Source organism: Poromitra crassiceps (genome assembly GCF_964638095.1).
Source record: "Poromitra crassiceps genome assembly, chromosome: 25".
NCBI lineage: Eukaryota > Metazoa > Chordata > Actinopteri > Beryciformes > Melamphaidae > Poromitra > Poromitra crassiceps.
Window position 1 is genome coordinate 16,495,791 of NC_139649.1, and position 20,441 is coordinate 16,516,231.

A 20,441-nucleotide genomic window follows, 5' to 3' on the forward strand; every position below is an offset into this window, starting at 1 on the left:
CACTCTGTTGGATGAATGCAGGATTTTACATTACAGCACCATTGATTATCCATGTCTTTTTGAAAGGGTAGGCTTCAGTTCCAGAGCATGGCTGCTGGCATCATACATACAAGTTAGATGTTATTTGCCTCCTTGTACTGAAGCACAGAACATACATTCAGATGGATGGGCAATTTAAATGAAGGCCCTGTTCACACCTGGTATTATTGGGTGATATAAGACACTCCGTAGTGGTGTGCGTGTAGCGTTATTATGGTACCCACCGCGGTTTTGGGCAGACCACGCCCTGTGCCCGCCTACGCAGCAGTCAAGCGCCGGGATTGGCCAGGCGCCCAAGCTCCATGAGCCAATGGGACGAGTATTTATTTTGACAAGGCCTAACCTCGCGTCACCAGGCTCTTCTCGGCGAGAAAGAGCCTGGCTCCCGCCCACAATTGATTTTGTCACCCTACTGGTTCACGCCTAGAGCCCGCCCTAGACCGGATGGCAGCGTTTCTAGCTCGTCAACTTTCACGTTAACTTGACAATTTGACCCAAGTATCAGAATCCTCTTTCACCGTTTTGACCGGTGTGTCAGGCGGTGGTGGCGGAGATGCCATATTGCATAAACGTTTTGTTTTATGTAACGCTAGCTTTGTTTTGATCAGACTCTAGTTTAGGTAACATCACCGCGTCAAGCTAACGGCAACAAAGACGTTGTTAGGCGCATTGCCATCCGGTGTTAATTCTGGGTCCGGGGTTTACGCCCCCATGACAAAAAGCGGGGTGGAAGGTGCCCAGACTAGACAAGGCCTGACTGTGCTTCCTATGCTCAGCACGCGCACACACACGCCAGCATGGTGCCAACAAGGGGACTGCCAGGTAGATAAAAGGGACCAGCCAGGGATGATCATGGCTAGCTTCTGAATATTCAATACGGCCATGCATGTGTGTAACACACACACACTGCTATAAAATAGAACATATATGCATGTTAATTCAAACACATGACTATTACTAAGAAAAATGTATTCTATGTAAAGTTACAATTGCATTTACTGCAATTTTGACTGCATTTACTTGGATTTTAGGGTGTCTATGTAGTGCAGCAGACGAATCCCTGCCTATAGACAGTTTTAACTTGACAACAATAACAACCGTCACAACCCACCTGAATATCCGGTTTACTTCCTGTATACATAGCTGAGCGCAGGCTGATATTCGGCTCATATTAAATGTTAACGTTAGGCCGTGTCTCCGACAGACACATTAACAAGGTAGCCTATTTCGGTCTTTATGTCTTGTAGTAGTTAGTAGTAGTTGTTGTTGTTGTTGTTGTTGATAGTTGCCATAACAACCACCCCTGTCGGAAAGACGTGCAAAACGCTGGGTAGGAAGCGTTGTTGTCCCGGAGGCGATATTTTTTTTCGGATGATGGCGAAGGCTATGCGAAGGCATAACCCGCCCCTCTCTGCCTCTGATTGGCCTAGCGTCAAACTTCCATCCAAACACATTCGCTTGGCTATCCTGCATTACATCTCTTTTCTACAGTCTGTGGTCAGTACTTCATTTGAATTTGATTATAGTACTGTGTTCATTTGAATGTGATTATAGTACTGTGTTCATTTGAATTTGATTATAGTACTGTGTTCATTTGGCACCCCTAAATTAGTGGGTGCAGTAATTCCAACAAAATTACCATGGCATTCGGCTACATTGAACAGTTCTGATTGGACATGAAGTTATGGCATTGAACTTGCAATGATTTAACATCAGATATGTGGAACGAGACGTGATTGGAACAATTAGTGCCAGTGTTGCATTTAATCCGACATTAAGTAACAAGCACAAATGCGAAGTAGCTGCTACAATGTACAGATCCTTTCCAAAAAAATAGCATATCATGGAAAAGGTAGTTTTTTCCATAATTCCTTTCAAAAAGTGAAACTTTCATAGATTATAGATTCATTACACACAAAGTGAAATATCTCTAGCCTTTATTTGTGTCATTTTTCATCATTTTGGCCTACAGCTCCAGAAAACCCCCCAAAACAGTATTTCAAGAAATTAGAATAGTGTGAAGAAAATCAGCAGTTACTTCTCAGTTATGACTGACTCCAGCCTCAGTCCACTCCCTCTGAATCTCCGCCAAATTTTTTAATCGTCTGCTTGACAATCCGCTGAAGCCCACGGTCATCCATGGTATTTCCATGATATTCAAATTTTTTGAAAGGATCTGTATGTGTATGTACATGAATTCAAGCTTTCTCTCTCACACACACACTTTTGTAACATTCATGGTGGCAGATGCAGGATCCACTCTACTCTGCCACCCTGCAGTTATTAAATATGGCCCCCATTGCCCCCTTTTTCCATCAATTGACATGAACACAAACACAGGCGCACACATGACACGACTACCTTGCCTCATTTAACCTAAGTGTGGTGAAATTGTTGGGGACCGGCCAACCGACAGAATGACCTGCTGAGCTGCTGGTCACAACTCTTAAATTAAATAGGATTTGAACATTTAATAACTTCTCAAATACTTTCCATTGACATTTGTCTGGCCATGTCTGTGCACTGTGCAGGTGATGTAAACGCAAATGAGCGTCTTTCTAGGACATGGATCTACTGGCTCCACCCCTGTACGATCTGCTTCCAGCTCTGCGAGTAAGTCCTGCCCTGCAAGGCCTGTCATGTTTGGTATTCACCTCTGTAAATCAGTCCTCAGATTGACTGTTACCTTTTCCATTCCATACACAGGATGGAGAATTCAGGACTCTTTCCGAAGAAGAACATTGAACCAACCTCAAAGAGGCAATTATTTTTATTCTTTTTTAGTAATCTCTGGTGAAATGTGTATTGACGAGCAATAATGACTTGAAGTTTAACTTAAAGTGGAACTGTCATGGTGAAGCCCATGCCCTATAATAGTAATATGCCAAACAGTAACATTACCTGGATGAAATTAGTATTTGTTTGTAAATATTGTAAATACATTACACCTTGGGGGCTACACAAGAGGTGGTGGTTAAGTGGAGCACTGTTTGGGTTGGAGATGTGTGTCTTCACTGTAGTCTGTCGCCCATGTCACTGCAGCGTCTCAGCCGTGCGGGGAAGCCTTCCTGCCTGGGCGATAGTTAACACTCTGTGTGCTCTGTCCACGTAATCCTCCTGCAATCTCTCACGTTGTAAAATCCCTTCAAACAGTTAAATAACAACACAGAGACATTTTATTAGCTAATGACTTTATTGGGAAACATTGTGTAACCCTAACCCTGTGCAAAACGTTCGTACCCCCGTGTGTTTTCTCACCGTTTCATTTCTCTTCCTGATCTGCCCGGCCGGCACACAGACTGCAATCATCAAGACAGGTCTCATCTACTATTAAAGGTAAGATATGAGGCATCGTTATTACATTTAGACTGTTTAATAACAATTGAAAATCTTGCTCGTACACTGCTCAAAAAAATTAAAGGAACACTTTGAAAACACATCAGATCTCAATGGGGGGAAAAATCATGCTGGATATCTTTCCTAACATGGACTTGGTAATGTGTTAGGAACGAAAGGATGCCACATTCTTTGGAAAATAAAATGATCAACCTGCACTAGGGGGGCAACAATAGAGAGGCAAAGTGACCGCCTACTTCCTGCTTCAGCACTGTACCAGAGAATTTCATCCGCCATTTATTTTCCCATAGACATTTCGTAAAATGCTTATAAAATAGTTCGTCGAACCAAACGGTTCAGCTAACGCTATAATCGGGAGAGACCATAGAACATTTCACTTGGACCAACAACAAAAAAACATTGAAAAAATATTGTCTTTAAACCTGCATTTGTTTTACGTTTTGGTCCCAGTGAGATGTTATGCCATCTCTCCTGTTTCTATATCTGTACCGTTTGGTTTGAACCAGTACAACTATTTTTTATAAGCATTTTACAAAATGAAAATACATTACAACTATTTCATCAATTTATTCCTAACTTGTAACTATATTTTAACTATCACAGGTCTAACTCCCATCCCCCATCTCTCTCCCACAGTACTCTGTCTACTGCTGCATCCTGTCTCTCATCATCCTCGGCTGCAAGAAGGAGCTCTTCATGGCCTATGGACGCATCCTCTATCCACACGACTGGAACTGCAACAGGTGGGACTGAACTCTGGATGTCAACCCTGTATCCTGTCACATGGTCTTATTGTACTGTGAGGGGGGAGGGGCGGGGGTGCTCATGCATTACAGGATATGAGTCATAATTGAACACTAGTCACTCACTCTAGTCACTTAGATTTCATGCATCGTCTAGTTCAGTCTCATGAAGTATTTCAGAGGTGGTGAGATCTTATCAGAACCACTTACAGTGACCACCATAGTATGATGATCATCTTAAATACCTTGATACCAACATCATTAGACAACCAGGGTCAAAGACACAGAGAGGCCATTTACACCTGGCATTAACATGCGTTTTCTGCCATCAGATTGCAATCCGATTGTATTTTATCACTTCAGCCTGATTCCATTTACACCTGGCACTAACATGCGTTTTGGGTGAACAGATTGCAATCCGATTGCTCTCCAGCTCGAACGTCATCACGCGCGCGCCCCCTGAACGTGTGCATGCATGTTTGCATACATGCACAGGGAAATAGAGGTTATTGTTAAGCTCAAATGCACAGTGAACGTCCCCTTCACCTGGACAAAACGATGGCCGATCACGCAGCACTGCATCTATTTCTTTATAAAAAGGACACGTTGCTCTGCCCCGTTGCTCTGCCACTTTTCTTGTTCTTGTCCTTGGCCTGTCTGTAAGCCGTGTTTCCATTACTAAATATCGCAATAAAAATCGGGTAATGCAAACACGTAAATTTCGAAAAACCTCCCAAATATTGCAAAAAGCTTTTGCGCTCTCATGAGGTAGTTTTTCAGACGTGTCGATATAGCAGTTTTCTCTGTAGGTTCTTCTCCCATGGAGCTGGGAGACACTGGGTCCGAGACACACACACATACATACGTTTTCCGTGCATGTCATTGGCTGTAACCACCTGTGTTGCGTTCAGGTAACATCCTAAATTACAATGTTATACAATTGAGAGCATAATTTCTCTTTTATATCAACACTTCTCCTTTGGAAAAGGAGCGGAAAATGAAAGGAGAATGAGGGAGAAAGGGTTCGATAAGCCGTGGCAAAACCTCCGCAGCAAAACTTTGAAGCAACGCTACCTAGCAGAAAGAGAGTGTTGTGCAAAAGCGGAGCGGGGGGGGGGGAGAAAGAGAATTTTTAGCCGGTGCTGCCTGTGTGTGTGCGCATTTGACACAGCGGCGAGATGAGGGCACACACCGGTGCGGTGTATTTCCGTATGGTAGTTGCTGAATGCGTTTTGAGAGGACGCATTGCATTTACACTTGTGTTAAATGTTGTCATAATGCGTCCCTGACCACCTCCGGAGGTGGTTTGGCCGATCAGATTGCAATCCTTCTTCAATGCGTTTTGGGGGTGTTTACACCTGTACTTTCAAGTGATAAAATACAATCGGATTGCAATCTGATGGCAGAAAACGCATGTTAATGCCAGGTGTAAATGGCCTCAGAGACAAACGAACAAACAATGTTACAATTATTAACCCTAATTATTCCTGCATCCCTAAAATGACCATGTATGAATAGGTGAAACATTTCAAATGAAACTGAGGTCCAACCATGAATTCCCCTTTTTGCTACAGCATTAACGATGCATCTGTCCTGAATGAGCTTGGCCTGGTTAAACACCCCCAGGTGATGAGCTGCATATATATCACCCTGTTCCTGGTCACTATGCTCATCATCTCACAACAGGTAAGGAGAATGCTCCTCACCCCATTTCCCTCCCCGTTTTTATCCCCTATTTCTCAGAGAGAGACACACACACACACACACACACACACACACACACATGAATAACTTTGTATTGCTCACAGGCATAAAGACAGACTGATAGCATCCTTATAGAGTTAACGGTGCCTCGCAAGTACCTGGATGGCAGATGTGTGACCTTTGGTTCCTAACCTTTCTTACATCCCTCCTTCATGGCCCTCCTCTCTTTTACCTAGTAAGAGTTTACCTAGTAAGAGCTGCTTTTCTGCCAGTGATGTGGCTTTGACTATGTAACAAGTAGCTTCTTGCGTCATTATGCTATGCTGGAGTTTGTCATTTTGCCTTGAAATAACAAGTTTTCTCAAAATAATTTCTCAAATTGAGTGCAAACCTCTCCAACCTCTATATCTAAATATATATATATATAAATATATATAAAAAAAGTATATATATAATATATATATGAAGAGTTCATTTGCAAAAACAGGTAAACGCCATTCTTAAAATGAACAAACATCTGTTTGATACTCCCTGGAGTGCACAAAACATTGAGTTGATTTATGTGGAAATTATCAGATGAATATGTTTTAGTTATGATTGATAATAAACATTTCCAAAAAATAAATAAATTACAGTATCAATACATCAATATATAAAATAAAATGATAAAAAATCCAAACGGAGATACCTGTTTTTGCAAATGAACTCTTCATATATACTTTTATATATATATATATATATATATATATATATATATATATATATATATATATATATATATATATAAGCAATATAGCATGAGAGCTAGTGTGTTGTGGCAAATATATCCCGCTGATCAGTTGTTATCGGCCGAGTGGGATAACAACTGATCAGCGGGATATATGCCACAACACACGCTGCTATATTGCTTTTATAAAACGGTTTCCAAGTATGATAATATAAATATAAGAATAATACTATAAGTCCGACTGGCATGGTATTCTGATAGAGTCAGTTGAAACACTACTGTAAAGGCCTAAACATGGTCGTCCGTCCGCCTCGAATTGGAGCCGTCTCGCCGTCTGGCGACGCTAGCGAGCCCTACATGCTCGGACGCCACTACACCCTCCCTCCTCCCACCCCCCTCCTCCTGTGGAAGCTCCGTGTGAAAATGGCGGAGATCGTGTGCCAGGCAGTCTGAATGAAATTGAATATAACGTTCCCAATTCTATGTATTAAATTCTAAAAAACGACCCTCAACATTTGGGAAGGCTAAGCCACACAACTAGTTCGTTATAATCTAACATCATGCTTTGAAAGGCGACTTTACGACGAAGAGCCAAGGCAACGGCCAATCACAACTCTCCTGCAGCTGACGTCACGCACGTATCGTCGCCGTGAAGTCACATTTTCGAGCAGCCCCCGTCAGCCGACGGCGGCCCCTCCCCGTAGGACGGCATTCCACCCGCCGTCATACGGGGAGGGCGGGGCGAGGCTCTGATGGACGACCATGTTTAGGCCTTAAGGCGGGACCTCTAGCAAGAAGATAGACGTGCGGGTGATTTGATTGGATCGTTCTGGAGACTGAAGTTGACATTGGCCAATCCTGGCGCTTGCTGAGAAGCTGAGAGCTTTCTGGAAAGCCGACACCAACTAACGTTACGGGGTTAAATGCGGGGTTAACAGCCTTTTTTTTGCAAAGAAGACATTAGCCCGCATCTATTCTTGTACAAAACATAATTTTCTGCGAAGTATTAGTAAAGTTATAAGCGAAGATCGATTCACAAGGATCTGACAGCTGTCTCCGCCATTTGTTTTTTTTGAGGTAACCAAAGGCTTTTAGTAAGAGAGTTGCCATGGCAACCAATAACCCATGGCCATGGGTTATTGGAGTGGGTTATTGGATTTATACAATGGCTGTGAACCAATCAGATTGCTTGATTTGAGAGAGCCGTTTTATAAATATATATATATATATATATATTTAGAAGAAGAAAAAACACCTCCCTCATCCTCACCACCCGTCTCTCTCTGCTAGAACGAGTCGTGCTTCCGACTGCTGAAGAACAAGAACCACACGGATCAGGACGAGATCGAGACCAGGGAGAACCTGAACCACCTGCTGCTGGAGAACGTTCTACCGGCCCACGTGGCCGCGTTGTTTGTCGGGGAGAACAAAAAGAATGAGGTGGGACTCCACTCAAACTCTTTACTTAAGAGAAGCACAAGGTAGGCTCCCCGGGTTACAGGTGGATTTCTATGACCAACAGGCCCCGCCTTCCCTCCCCCCTCCACGTCTCCATCACTCCACTGGCTCTCATTGGCATGTCTGGTGACTTTGACACCGGTACACACGGTTGACATGAAATTGGGCACCCGGGTAGTGCAGCAGTAGATTTCCTGCCTACCTTTTGCTCGGCAGTACCAAAAAAACTTTAATTGCCGATTTCTTACATTTGTTGTCTGCGGGGAAGCCTTCCTGCCTGGGCGATAGTTGTAACACTCCGTGTGCTGTGTCCACGTACTCCTGCAATCTCTCACGTTGTAAAATCCCTTCAAACAGTTAAATAACAACACAGAGACATTTTATTAGCTAATGACTTTATTGGGAAACATTGTGCAAAATGTTTGTACCCCCATGTGTTTTCTCACCTCTTCTCAGTTCTCAGTTTCCTGGTCTGGACTGAGGAGGCGAAACGGAGGCAGATGGGTCCAACCCATGGTCCAACCTCACTTGTAGACGGGGAGCAGCGGAACATGCCAAGTGTGATTCAGTAGGGGGGTTTAATTGATTACAGTTTTTCACAATTGCTTAAACACATTTCCTGATAGACTACCTCACTTTTTCCTCAAAACCCGAAACACAAATCTCAAAACTCACACACAAAATGCAAAATCCTACACTTCTCTTGCAAAAGCACACTTTGCCCTCAAAACAGTGTTAACTCTTCACTAAATGGTATTTTCTTTTCAAATGACAAACACATACATCATATGAGTAGACATTTCTAAGCACCCATTGAACACTGGTGTGCAGAATGGAAAACACTATATGAATGCTTTATCAGTAGAATTATGCCTTTGCATGTTCAGTTTCAGGTTGTGCACATTGTGTCTAATGTGTTTAAACAATTGTGAAAAACTGTAAAACCAATTTTTGAGGGGTTAAACTACTTGGAGTCATTATAAATGGAGTCATTATAAGTGATGACGTATGGGAAAGTCAATGTAATAATAGTTGTGTTGAAGGGGACTCTTGTTGTATTGTGTGGTTAATTGAAAACTAATTATGTTTGTCTCTGCATAGGAGGGGCTGCATCCTTCAATGGGGGATGCATGTCCCTGCTTATGACAGGGGAAGGCACCAGGACTGCTGCCTACATACTGTAACTGGACCCATTTGCAGGGGCTTAGCCTACGGTATGTGTTTGGTTTAGTTCAGTTTTGTCTTGTCAAGTTTTGAATAGTGATCTGTTTTTTAAGGACAATAAAACCTTTTCGAGTCGTTTGTTGGGGAAAGCCATAACAAAACTGCCTAGAGATCCATTGTGGGGGGTGAGAGAGAGGACAAGGGTGGGGAGAGCAGGGTGAAGGAGGGAGGCTGGGAGATGGCAGAGGGGAGAAGGAAGGAAGCCAGGAGATGCCAGAGGGAGAGCAGGGTGAAGGAAGGAAGCCAGAGGAGGATGAGGGGGGGAGGAGACGACTTCAAATCCCCTGCAGGAATCGAACCTGCACTTCACCGCATACAATGCGGTTGTTAAGGTGACCGCCTTAACCCCTAGACCATCAGCCTAGGTAACTTACAATGGATCTCTAGGCAGTTTTGTTATGGCTTTCCCAATGAAAGACTTGAAAAGGTTTTATTGTCCGTACCGGGATTCAAACCACAAACCTTTGGGTTGGAAGGCATGGTCTTTCACCACTGGACTACAGCCCAGCTCAAACACACAGAACATGCAGCAAGTCAAATAGATGTGGTTAAGATTAGGGTTTTCTTAACCACGACCATACCCTAACACAATTGATATGGTGGTGGTGGGGGGGGTATATATATATTTTTAAATATTTTGTTTTCAATTATTATTTTCACATTTACTAATCATTAACCACTCTATTCAGGAATTGACCGACTAATGAGCAACTATCTAATAATTAACTAATATATTCACGAACTGACATTGGTATTAAACGCTGCTTCTGACCAGCGCCTGGTGTGAACCGAGGGTAAGGCTGAAAGGCCACACCACTGCACTGTGGGCTTAAAGGTTTGCGCTGGTTTTTTCTCACTTACCTCTCTTTATGAAACCACGGACAAAAGAAAGTTGAAAGTCATCTTTTATTGCACAATAAAAGATCACACATACCATGTTGTGAATCATGAGATTGGTCCACATGGGAATACAGAGAGCTATAGTTACAAATAAGAAAACAAAATAAAAAATAAAGATAAAAACCCCACCACAAAACTGTTATCAACGACCAGGTTGGGTTTCTGACTTCAAGATGAGCCAGTTATTGTCATTGTTCCACTTGGTAGAAGTCTGACATCATTATGAATGATGATCCCACGTAACAGTTTACTTGGGTCAATGTTACCAGTAAGAAGGGCTTTGTACAGTCAATCCAACATCATTCAACTGGCCACGATCGAGTCTATTGAGCTGGGAAGTTTCACAGACATGATTTAAAGAGATACCTTGACACTTTTTTTTTTTTTTAGTTTCTTGTGGTTGTGGTAGTGTGGGAGGTAGTCTCAACGCCAGACCCATGAGAGTTCTTACACTGATACACTACGTTACTGCATGCTGCAGAGCTCTCTCTGGGGAGAGACTATGTGGGAGGTGACATTTCTAATTTCGTCTTTCACTGAAGTTTCCCACATGCCGCCAACTCTACCGTTTCACTTAATGTTAATAACGTGAGTGTGAGCCTATGGATTTTGAGTGTGTATCTATGGCACCATGGTGTAGCGCAGTTTAGAAACCAAACATCTGGTTCTCTCGGGATTTGCAGGATTCAACGGTTTGGAAAACATCTAAAAAGCTAACGAGTAGGTGATGAGGGTCATGTGACCCCAAACTGCTGTTGTCTTTCAGGAGACCATCCAAAGTAACAAGTCGGCCATTAAACAGTCATGAAACAACGTTGCTAAGACGAGAACTGTACAATAAATACATTATTTATGATGAGAGATAAACGTTTACATTATTTTATAAGCTGAAATTGAGGTGACCGTTCTCACGAACATTAAAAGTTTACTAAAATGACTTCAATGGAACATAAAGCACACGGTTAAGAAAAAAGGCATGATGTGACATGAAAAGACAATACAGTTACATACTGCACGCATGGGTTTGTTTCAAGTTTTTACACAAGAATAAGCCAGTAACAGGAAATAATTTGTGTGAGCAGGCCGTGAACTCAGGGGAGTTTTTTTTTTTTACTTGCTGTAGTACATTAACCCTTCTGATTCATTGTTGCGTTTTTTCAGTCATCTGAAGAAACACACATGAACTCAACTAGCAAATACTCAAGTTGTATACATATGTTGTGTGCATTGTCATCCTAGGTGTGCTAGTTACCAAACTGAAAGTCTCCGAGTAAGTGAATGGTTGGAAATTGAATTGCCAGCCAGAATAGCATGGCATCATTGGCAAATATTGAAATCCAACAACCATTTCATTTCCATAAAACTCATTTCATTGTGGATAACCTCGTGACGTTAGCATGACGTTGTCAATGCAGTGTGCGAGTGAAGCGCACAAAAAGAGAACATAATTGAACAAAACTAATTTTAGAGGCACTAGTCGTTTATTTTTAACTCTCCCTTTGTGCTTCGCGGGCTGACGGATTGACCACTGGGAATAAATGACGTGATTATGACAGTGGTGCCACCACATTAGTCAAGTTTTGAAGATAATGCACATCACCAAGGTATGCATATAACTGTAGGGTAACTGAGGACAAATCTCTTGATATATAATTTCCAATATGGAGATGTAACAGAACATCTAGATAAAAAGCACTAGCTAAAATAAGGCATTTTACATTGAATAACACATATTGAACCTAAAGAAGAAAGAATGTCATATTTGGTGAAAATTTGGCAAAGCAAAAGAAAAAATATATACAATAAATTATATGTAGCCACAAAGTTGTGACAAGGCAACAATTATGTCTTTTCAACAAGAAAAGGTGAGCTTGAAGGACAAGAGAGAGAAATAGAAATGCTACTCCACTACAAAACGTGTGCACGCGCACACACACACACACACACGCGCGCACACACAAACTCTCGCACATACACACACAAAGGAAAGACCGTACAGGGACAGGTAAACATTCACCAACATTGTGCAAAAATGTTTTCATATCAGAAAACAAACCAAAACTCAAAGTGATCCAAAGTCATCAGCAAAACAAGAAACATTTGACACAAACCCTCCCCAAATACAGACCCTGTTGTGAATAAAACCAGCAATGTGCATCCATTTAATGTACAGTACAGTCTGTGTAATACAGGAAACACTGGAACTAACTTTTAATGCAAAAATCCCCCTCGCATATGTCAAGTAATTTTTCATTGAAGAAACCAAAAAAGGGAGAAAGAAATACATGGTACACTTGTAAACAAGAAAAAGAAAACAGGGCATTATACAGTTAGCTATTTAGAAACTTTTAGTATGGCCTGCTAGTTTACAGGATATTCAAACCTATCTGACAAACCGTAACGAGATGAAGAGCAATGACCCCACTGATTCACACTGCTTAGCATCCCTCTTCCTTCCTGTTTCATCTGTTCTTCACTCCCAAACAGACAGGCTCTTCAACTGACTGACTATCTAACAGACTCTTCCCTTTCACTGGACAGTTGAGAATGATGGACAGACGGAACTTTATGAACAAGCAAACAAAACCCAGAAAAAAGGAAAAGTGAGGAGTCCTCCCATCCTTGTGGTGCTACAGGTCTCTACTGCCACCATTTTACAGCAGCCACTTTCCGCGCTGAGCAATTGTTTAGATTAGCCATCGGTTAATTCGATTTGGGACTCAAAATGGTGCAGGTGAAAGGAGCCCGATAGGATTTTAGGGGCCAAAAACCTCTTTTCTCCAGGCATCCCTCACATTAAACTGCCACCTTTCAGCCATACTCATTTTCATGATCGGGCCTGGACACTGGGCAAAGTGTGCTGGTGGGTGGGGGTGTGGCATTCTCTCTCAAAGTGACTCTGTGTCCGAGGAACAGTAATTAAAAAGAAAATCGTTAAATTAAGATGATCTTAAAAAGAAAAAATAATCTCATGATTGTTCTCTGCTTTTATCAATAAAAGCAAATGAAAGCCGTTCTTCTAGTGTGGAGGATGAATGATTTCACAATTTAATTCTATGAATTTCCTTTAAAAAGTACATGTAGCAGCAATGGCATAACATTTATAATAAAGTGATAGTTTAGAATGACAATAAGTAAAGTGTGGCTGACTGGCAGGCGATGCCATCTTAAAACTAAGGTATACTCCTGCCGAGGATTGATTAATTTCACTTGTATTGTGACCTGTCTGACGTCGTAGTCAATATTATAAGGTCACAAATCTCTGGATTTTAGCGGGTAAAAAAACAACAACAAAAGATCGTTTTTCTTAAGGGAAATAAACTTACTCGCCTTCATGGGAGTTATAGCTGAGTGATATGTGACATTTTCAAAATACACCAATATATCTTTTTAAAAGGGCTACACTTTTTAAAATGCATTTAGGCTGCCGTCTGTTTTCTTGGTAGAGTAGCTCTTGCATATTAGAAAATGACCAGTGTTCCCCCCCCCAGCATTGGAATATGGCATCATGGGTTTAATTGAGTTTTAGTGTGGCGCGTTTTTCGCATTATTTAGCCCCCTTCCCGACAAACTAGCATGAGAAGAGTGGTACCAATGGATGCCTTAGGTATTCTAGTTTCATATAATACCAGGATCTTCACTCTGGCTTTAAGATTGAGCTCGCTACAGCCTCTGAAAGAGAAGTCATATCGGCCACGAACACTGGTGTCCTCAAGCAGTCGATGTTTTTTTCTTCATGCACACAACCGCCACCTACTGAAAACATCCCCACCAGTCGAGGACCACTGCTCACAAAGACAACGCAAACCATGACAAAGAATGGAGTGATGTGTGCAAGAAATGAAACAACACAGTGATGTGTGTAAGAAATGAAACAACACAACACAGTACCCTGGTGAACGTGTGCCCTCTTGTACATCAGCATCACAGCATCACACTAGTGCTCCTCTGAAATGTATCAGCTGGCACATGTCAACACTCCAGACCAAAGCTGTGAATCCAAAAGGTTGAAGGTCGACCGCTTTGCAACAGAGCAACTAGGAGCACTGAGCTCTCATCAGTATAGCCATATCAGTATTACTGCCAAAGCCGCTTCTTGGTTAGCATGTCTTGCTTGCTGTGTGTGTGTGTGTGTGTGTGTGTGTTTTCGAATACGTAGATCATTTCTTACAAGGAGGATGAGGAGAGGGCGGGGTCTAGAGGAGAGGGCGGGGTCTAGGTATAGAAACATGACCAAGTGGGATATAATCATTATTATTAGTCATGGTCATAATCAAAGTGTTTACATGGACATTGACTAACAGATACAGCACAGACTTGACACTGTCGCTCAGTCAAGACAGAGACATTTCTCCTGCTCTATCCTTCCCCTCCTTCCATCTGTCTGTCCTCCTCCGTCACCTCTGCTCTGGTGTCCTCTGCTCTCTCCTCAGGAGGGATAGAAGAGTCCAGCTCCTGGGGCCCAGGCCCAGCGTCTCCGTCTCCCTGCCCAGTCTGGGCCTCCTCGGTGGGGCCGGGGGGGACAGAGGAGGAGGGAGCAGGCTGGGAGTCTCTCTCCTCCACCTCTCCCACGGCCTCCCTCTCCTCCTCTCTCTCCCCTTCCTCCCTCCCTCTCTTCCTCCTCCTCTTGGGGGAGCCGGGAGGCATGGCGGGCAGCGCCATGATGCCGCCGTGAGGCAGGAACATGTGGGGGTAGAGCAGGCCGTGAGACATGCCAGGGATCAGGAAGGGGTTAAAGGTCAGATGGCTGCCGGTGGCCAGGCGGGCGCCGCTGGTGGAGCTGATGATGGCCGCCTCCTTCTCGTCCCGCCACCTCTCCCTCTCGCCGGGGGCGGAGCCTAGCGAGGAGGAGGCAGGGCTCTCTCTCTTGCCGGGGGCAGGGCTTAGCGAGGTTGAGGCGGGGCTTTCCCTATCGGTGGAGGAGGGGCTGGCTGCTCCTGAGGCAGACGGGGCGGTCGTGGTGGTGACCATGGCGGCACCCAGTGAAGAAGAGGAGGAGGAGATGGGATGAGGAGGCGTGTGCTGTGACATCATGGTGGTGTGCTGTGACATCATGGGCGTGTGCTGTGACATCATGGCACCCACGCTGAACATGGCGTGCTGTGAGATCGCTGCCCCGTGGGGATGCGGTATGCCGTGGAGCATCATGGGTAACATACTCAAGCCGTTCTTGGCTTCGTCCACCGACCCTCCACCTCCTCCTGCCTGGACGGCCGTGGCGAAACCGTGCGGGAATCCGGCCGCCATGATCCCAGAGATGGGTATGCCGGGAATGCCGCCGCGGAGGCTCTGCATGGCCACCATGGAGTCCATGCCAATTAAACCGCCATTCATGAAGAGGGGCTGGCACAGGCCGGATGGGGACGCATCAGAGACGGAGAGGAGGGGCTTAGGCATCTCACTGCGAGGCCGACGCCCACGCCGCCTGGAGCCCGGGTCTCTGTTCACCGGCTCCGTCAGGATCCGACAGAACTTTCCCTCTGGGAGGAAACCCTGCAGGAGAGGAGAGCACCAGGTTCAGTCCAAAACAAAACTGATATACAATGCAATGTAACATGTTAGACAACAGGATCTAATACAATGTAACATGTTAGACAACAGGATCTAATACAATGTAACATGTTAGACAACAGGATCTACAAAAGATTCAAGATTCACTTTCTTGTATACAAAAAACCAAAATGTTGTTCCCCACCAGCCTGTAGCAGTACCACAGAAAAGACCACAATCAAGAATAGGCTATAAAATCATTAATAAATAGTAATAATAATAATAAAAATATTGCTAAAAACAAGTACGGTAACATAAAAATTTCTTAAATTCAGCAACCCGAGTCTCTCCATACGTAAAATTGAGACCATGTCTGTCAGCCACAGCTGAAAAGAAGATGGAGAGCAGGACTTCCATTCCTTCAGATTGAGTTTCTTGGCAACAGCCATCCCGTGTCAGAGATTCCTGCACGGCCGTTGGGAGGAGCAATGAGGATTCTGTGCATCGAGTGATCCAACCGCTGCACTAGTCTTACTGTGATCTGTGATATGTATATATAATATATATATATATATATATATCAAGGGAAAAGTAGGCTACTCGTGCACAATCCAAGCAGGGAGGTGCTGGTCACAGCAAGCAGGATCAAAATAACATAAAAACAGTCTCTACAGGAACAAGTCCATATGAAGTTGACCGCAACACTCCCCCTATGAACCTGAAGAAGCAGCAAGCCTGCGAAACGCGTTGTTCTGCTAAAATAAATATGATCTTTTGATATAACTTTGGTCACCCTGTTCTTCTGGAGTGTTGTGGTCAACTTCATATGGACTTGTTCCTGTAGAGACTGTTTTTATGTTATATATATATATATATATATATATGATATATATATGATGGTGAGGAGGCGTCTGACATTGGAGATAGAGAGCCTATTCAGGATGAACCCTGTCTGGTCGCTGCTGAGCCTTTTTAACAATGGCCGATGAATGATGGATGACAGTTGTTTATTTAGCCGGGTAGCCAGGGTTTTAGTAATGACCTTTCTGTCGAAATTCTGGAGCGCTGTGGGTCTGTAGCTGGCTGGTCTACTTCCTCCTTTCTCTTTTTCAGAATGAGGGAGATGTTCGCTTCATACAGTGTTTTAGGCAAAACCTTAACCTTTTTGGTTCTGACAGCTTCCGGGGCGCGGTGCTTACGCTGACCCAGTGCTTCACGTCGTGGTTTGCTTGTATGTTTAATGTCAGTCCTGTCTAATTATCGTTGTGTTTAACCTTGTGAGAATAACGGACAATCACTCCTGCAATATGGAACTTCATAATGTCTGGATTGCGATTTATATCGCGCTGCTACTATTTTCGGCGTGCGGTGTCTCAACACATGGACACGACGCCGGCGTTCTGACGTACACCAGAGATCAGCTGTTGACGCTTCAAACCCAAGCCGGGAGCTTCAAACATCACATTCCCGTGGACTGCACAGAGATCCTGAGACAAAAACGGTGAGGGAAAAATCCGAGAACCAAAGGAAAGATCAGAGGTTCGAGAGGGGGTGTGCGGGAGAGATTGAGAAGACGCGGCTCCAGATTTCCCCTCCCCACCATCACTTTGTCAAATGTGCGATCTCTTAACAACAAAATCGAGGAGTTAACAGCGAGACTGATGTATGAAACAGACTTCAAACGGTGTAATCTCATTTGCCTAACAGAGACATGGCTAAAGCCAGAGACAATCGTCTCCGTTGATGGATATACAACAATAAGGGCGGATAGAGACGAGCACCTGTCAAAGAAATCGGTCGGAGGAGGATTATGTATATTCATGGACAATAAATGGGCCACACAGATGCACATTCATGAGCAGATTTGCACCCCGGACTATGAAATTCTGACAGTGTCATTCAGGCCATTCTATCTGCCACGAGAGTTTGGGCAGATCACAATTATCCTGACATATGTACCTGGACCGAAACATCAAGAGGCTGCAGGTAGGATAGCAGAAAGCTATAACACTGCACTCTCACGGTCACCAGACCAGCCAGTGCTAATTCTCGGGGACTTTAACAACTGTGATCTAGCCCATCAACTCCCCACACTCCATCAATACATTGATTGTCCGACGAGACACACGCGCATTCTTGACCAGTGTTTTGGCAACATACCAGACGCTTACAGAGCGCTTTGTCGGGCGCCACTAGGAAAGTCCGATCATAATGTGATCCACCTGCTCCCGAAATATAGAGCTAAAGTGAAACGAGAGCAACCTATTATTAAGAACATCCAGCTATGGGATGCAAGGAGTGAAGAGATGCTGCAAGACTGTTTTGATGAAACTGAATGGCAGCTGTTTTTTGATTGCTGTATTGACACTGATGAACTGACTGAAACTCTAACTGAATATATGAAATTTTGTGAAGCTAATGTCACTATTCAGAAAACCATTAGAGTGTATCCTAATAACAAATTAGAGGCCTCTGCAGAAATGCGACAATGTATTAGGGAGAGGAGAACTGCTTTCATTAATGGGGATTTGGAGCTAGTTAAGCAGAAGAGAAATGAACTAAGATCAATCTTAAAAAAGAACAGGATGAAATACAAAGTGAAGGTAGAGAGGCAGCTGTGTTCCGGCAACGCCAGTGAAGCCTGGAATGGACTGAATGTCATGATGGGTAGGGAGGGGAAAAAACAAGATGCTTTAAAGAATAAAGATGTATCGTTTGCTAACGACCTCAATCATTTTTACTCAAGATTTGATATCACTCCCTGTGACACAGATCATTTTGATATACTAAATAACACCACCGATCACTCTACAATTGAACTGACAGAGGCAGAAGTAGCTGCCAGCCTAAATAGAATAAAGCCCAGCAAGGCACCTGGTCCTGATGGACTGAGGGGCAGGGTGATCAAATCATGCAGGTTTCAGCTCACAGCCGTCTTTACAAAGCTGTTTCAGTTATTATTGAATAATCATTCTGTTCCCAAATCATGGAAACTATCCAACATCATTCCTGTCCCTAAGAAGCCCAGAGCCACAGAGCTCAATGATTTTAGACCGGTTGCGCTAACCAGCATTTTATCTAAATGTATGGAAAGGGTTATAGTCAATCACCTTTCATCCTCTCTCAGCGAATGGCTCGACCCATTTCAATTTGCGTATAAAAAAGGCCGTAGTACTGGAGACGCAACGCTGACACTAATGAACACTATCAGCAAGCATCTACAGCAGCCTAACAGTTTTGCCAGACTTTTATTTATAGATTTCAGTTCTGCATTCAACTGTATGCAGAAACACATTTTGATTAAAAGGCTTTGTGACATCAACACAAACTGCCACATCATACAGTGGATTAAAGAGTTCCTCTCAGATCGCCCACAGAGAGTGAGGTTCAGTGGCATCACCTCTGAGACAGTTATCCTGAATACAGGAGCACCACAAGGTTGCGTCCTTTCTGCCATTTTATTTTCCTTGTACACAAATGCAATACAAATTATGAATGCAATCTGCCAATTGTATAAATATGCTGATGATATGGTGTTAGTTGGCCTTATGAAGGCAGGGGACACAGGTAATGAATCTACATACTTCCACCACATTGAAGAACTTATTAAATGGTGTGAAGACAGTGCCCTTTATATTAATGGAGCCAAAACTAGGGAGCTGGTCATTGCGAGTCACCGCAACGCAGGTCAAGACTTCACACCCGTTTTGATTGATGAGCAGCCTGTTGAAACAGTGGAGGAGTTTAAATACTTAGGAACCATGTTTGACTGCAATCTAAGTTTCACAGCCAACACAGAATACATCTTTAAGAAAGCGATGCAGCGTTTGTATCTAATCAGGAAATTGGATTCATACAAAATCAGCAAAGCTATTCTGGAGACTGTCTACAGGAGCCTTATTGAAAGTGTTTTGACCTTTGACATGTGTACATGGTATGGGAATCTAGGAGTTAAGAACAGAAATAGACTGTCCCGAATTACAAACATGGCAAGTAAAATTATTGGGAAAGAACAAGAACAACTTGGATGTATTTACAAAACACGGGTGGCACGAAAAGCCAGACAAATTGTGTGTGACCCTGTACATCCCCTTTTTAATGAGTTCACAAAACTGCCCTCGGGACGACGCTATAGAGTTCCTGCAGCAACCAAGAATATCTACAAAAAATCTTTCATACCAAACGCAATAAATCTGCTAAATTCATAAACGTCAGACTCATCCACATCAGAACCATGTCCGTTATCACTGTCTGTAATGTGCTGTTGTCCTGCTGTCTTGTTATATGTTGTATTATGTACCCTATCATTTCCTGTGCTGTGTACTGTGTCTGTGTACTTTTCATGTGTGCAAGCAAACCTGTGAAGCCAAAGACAAATTTCCACATTGTGGACAACAATAAATTGAATTGAATTGAATTGAATTGAATTCCTGGATGGAATAACTATGTTTAATTCTGTGACTGCTGTCGTGTTTTACTCACAAACTGTTTGACCGCATCAGCCCAGTCTGTAGTGTTTTACTCACAGACTGACCACATCAGCCCAGTCTGTAGTGTTTTACTCACAGACTGACCACATCAGCCCAGTCTGTAGTGTTTTACTCACAAACTGTTTGACCACATCAGCCCAGTCTGTAGTGTTTTACTCACGGATGCATAGCAACAACAAGCATGGCTGAAAGCTGCTCCACGGGGGAGGAGTTAATTCCAAAAAGGGGAGTGACTTCAGTAGTGTGGGAGTGGTTTGGTTACAAAAGAGCATGTACAACAAACCACACTAATATTTGGACGCATATTTG

The 20,441-nt window shown here is 43.4% G+C and overlaps 1 protein-coding gene across 1 annotated transcript in view; it reads right to left on the minus strand.

Annotated features, from left to right (window-relative positions):
• Positions 1-10,182: 10,182 nt before the first annotated feature.
• The window catches only part of chd6 (chromodomain helicase DNA binding protein 6), a 131,879-nt gene continuing 121,620 nt past the window's right edge, over positions 10,183-20,441 (minus strand). The window contains exon 47 of the mRNA XM_083660606.1: positions 10,183-15,645. Within this exon, the coding sequence (XP_083516732.1) occupies positions 14,512-15,645 (1,134 nt within the window). The 3' untranslated portion in view covers positions 10,183-14,511. The remainder of the gene's footprint in view (positions 15,646-20,441) is intronic.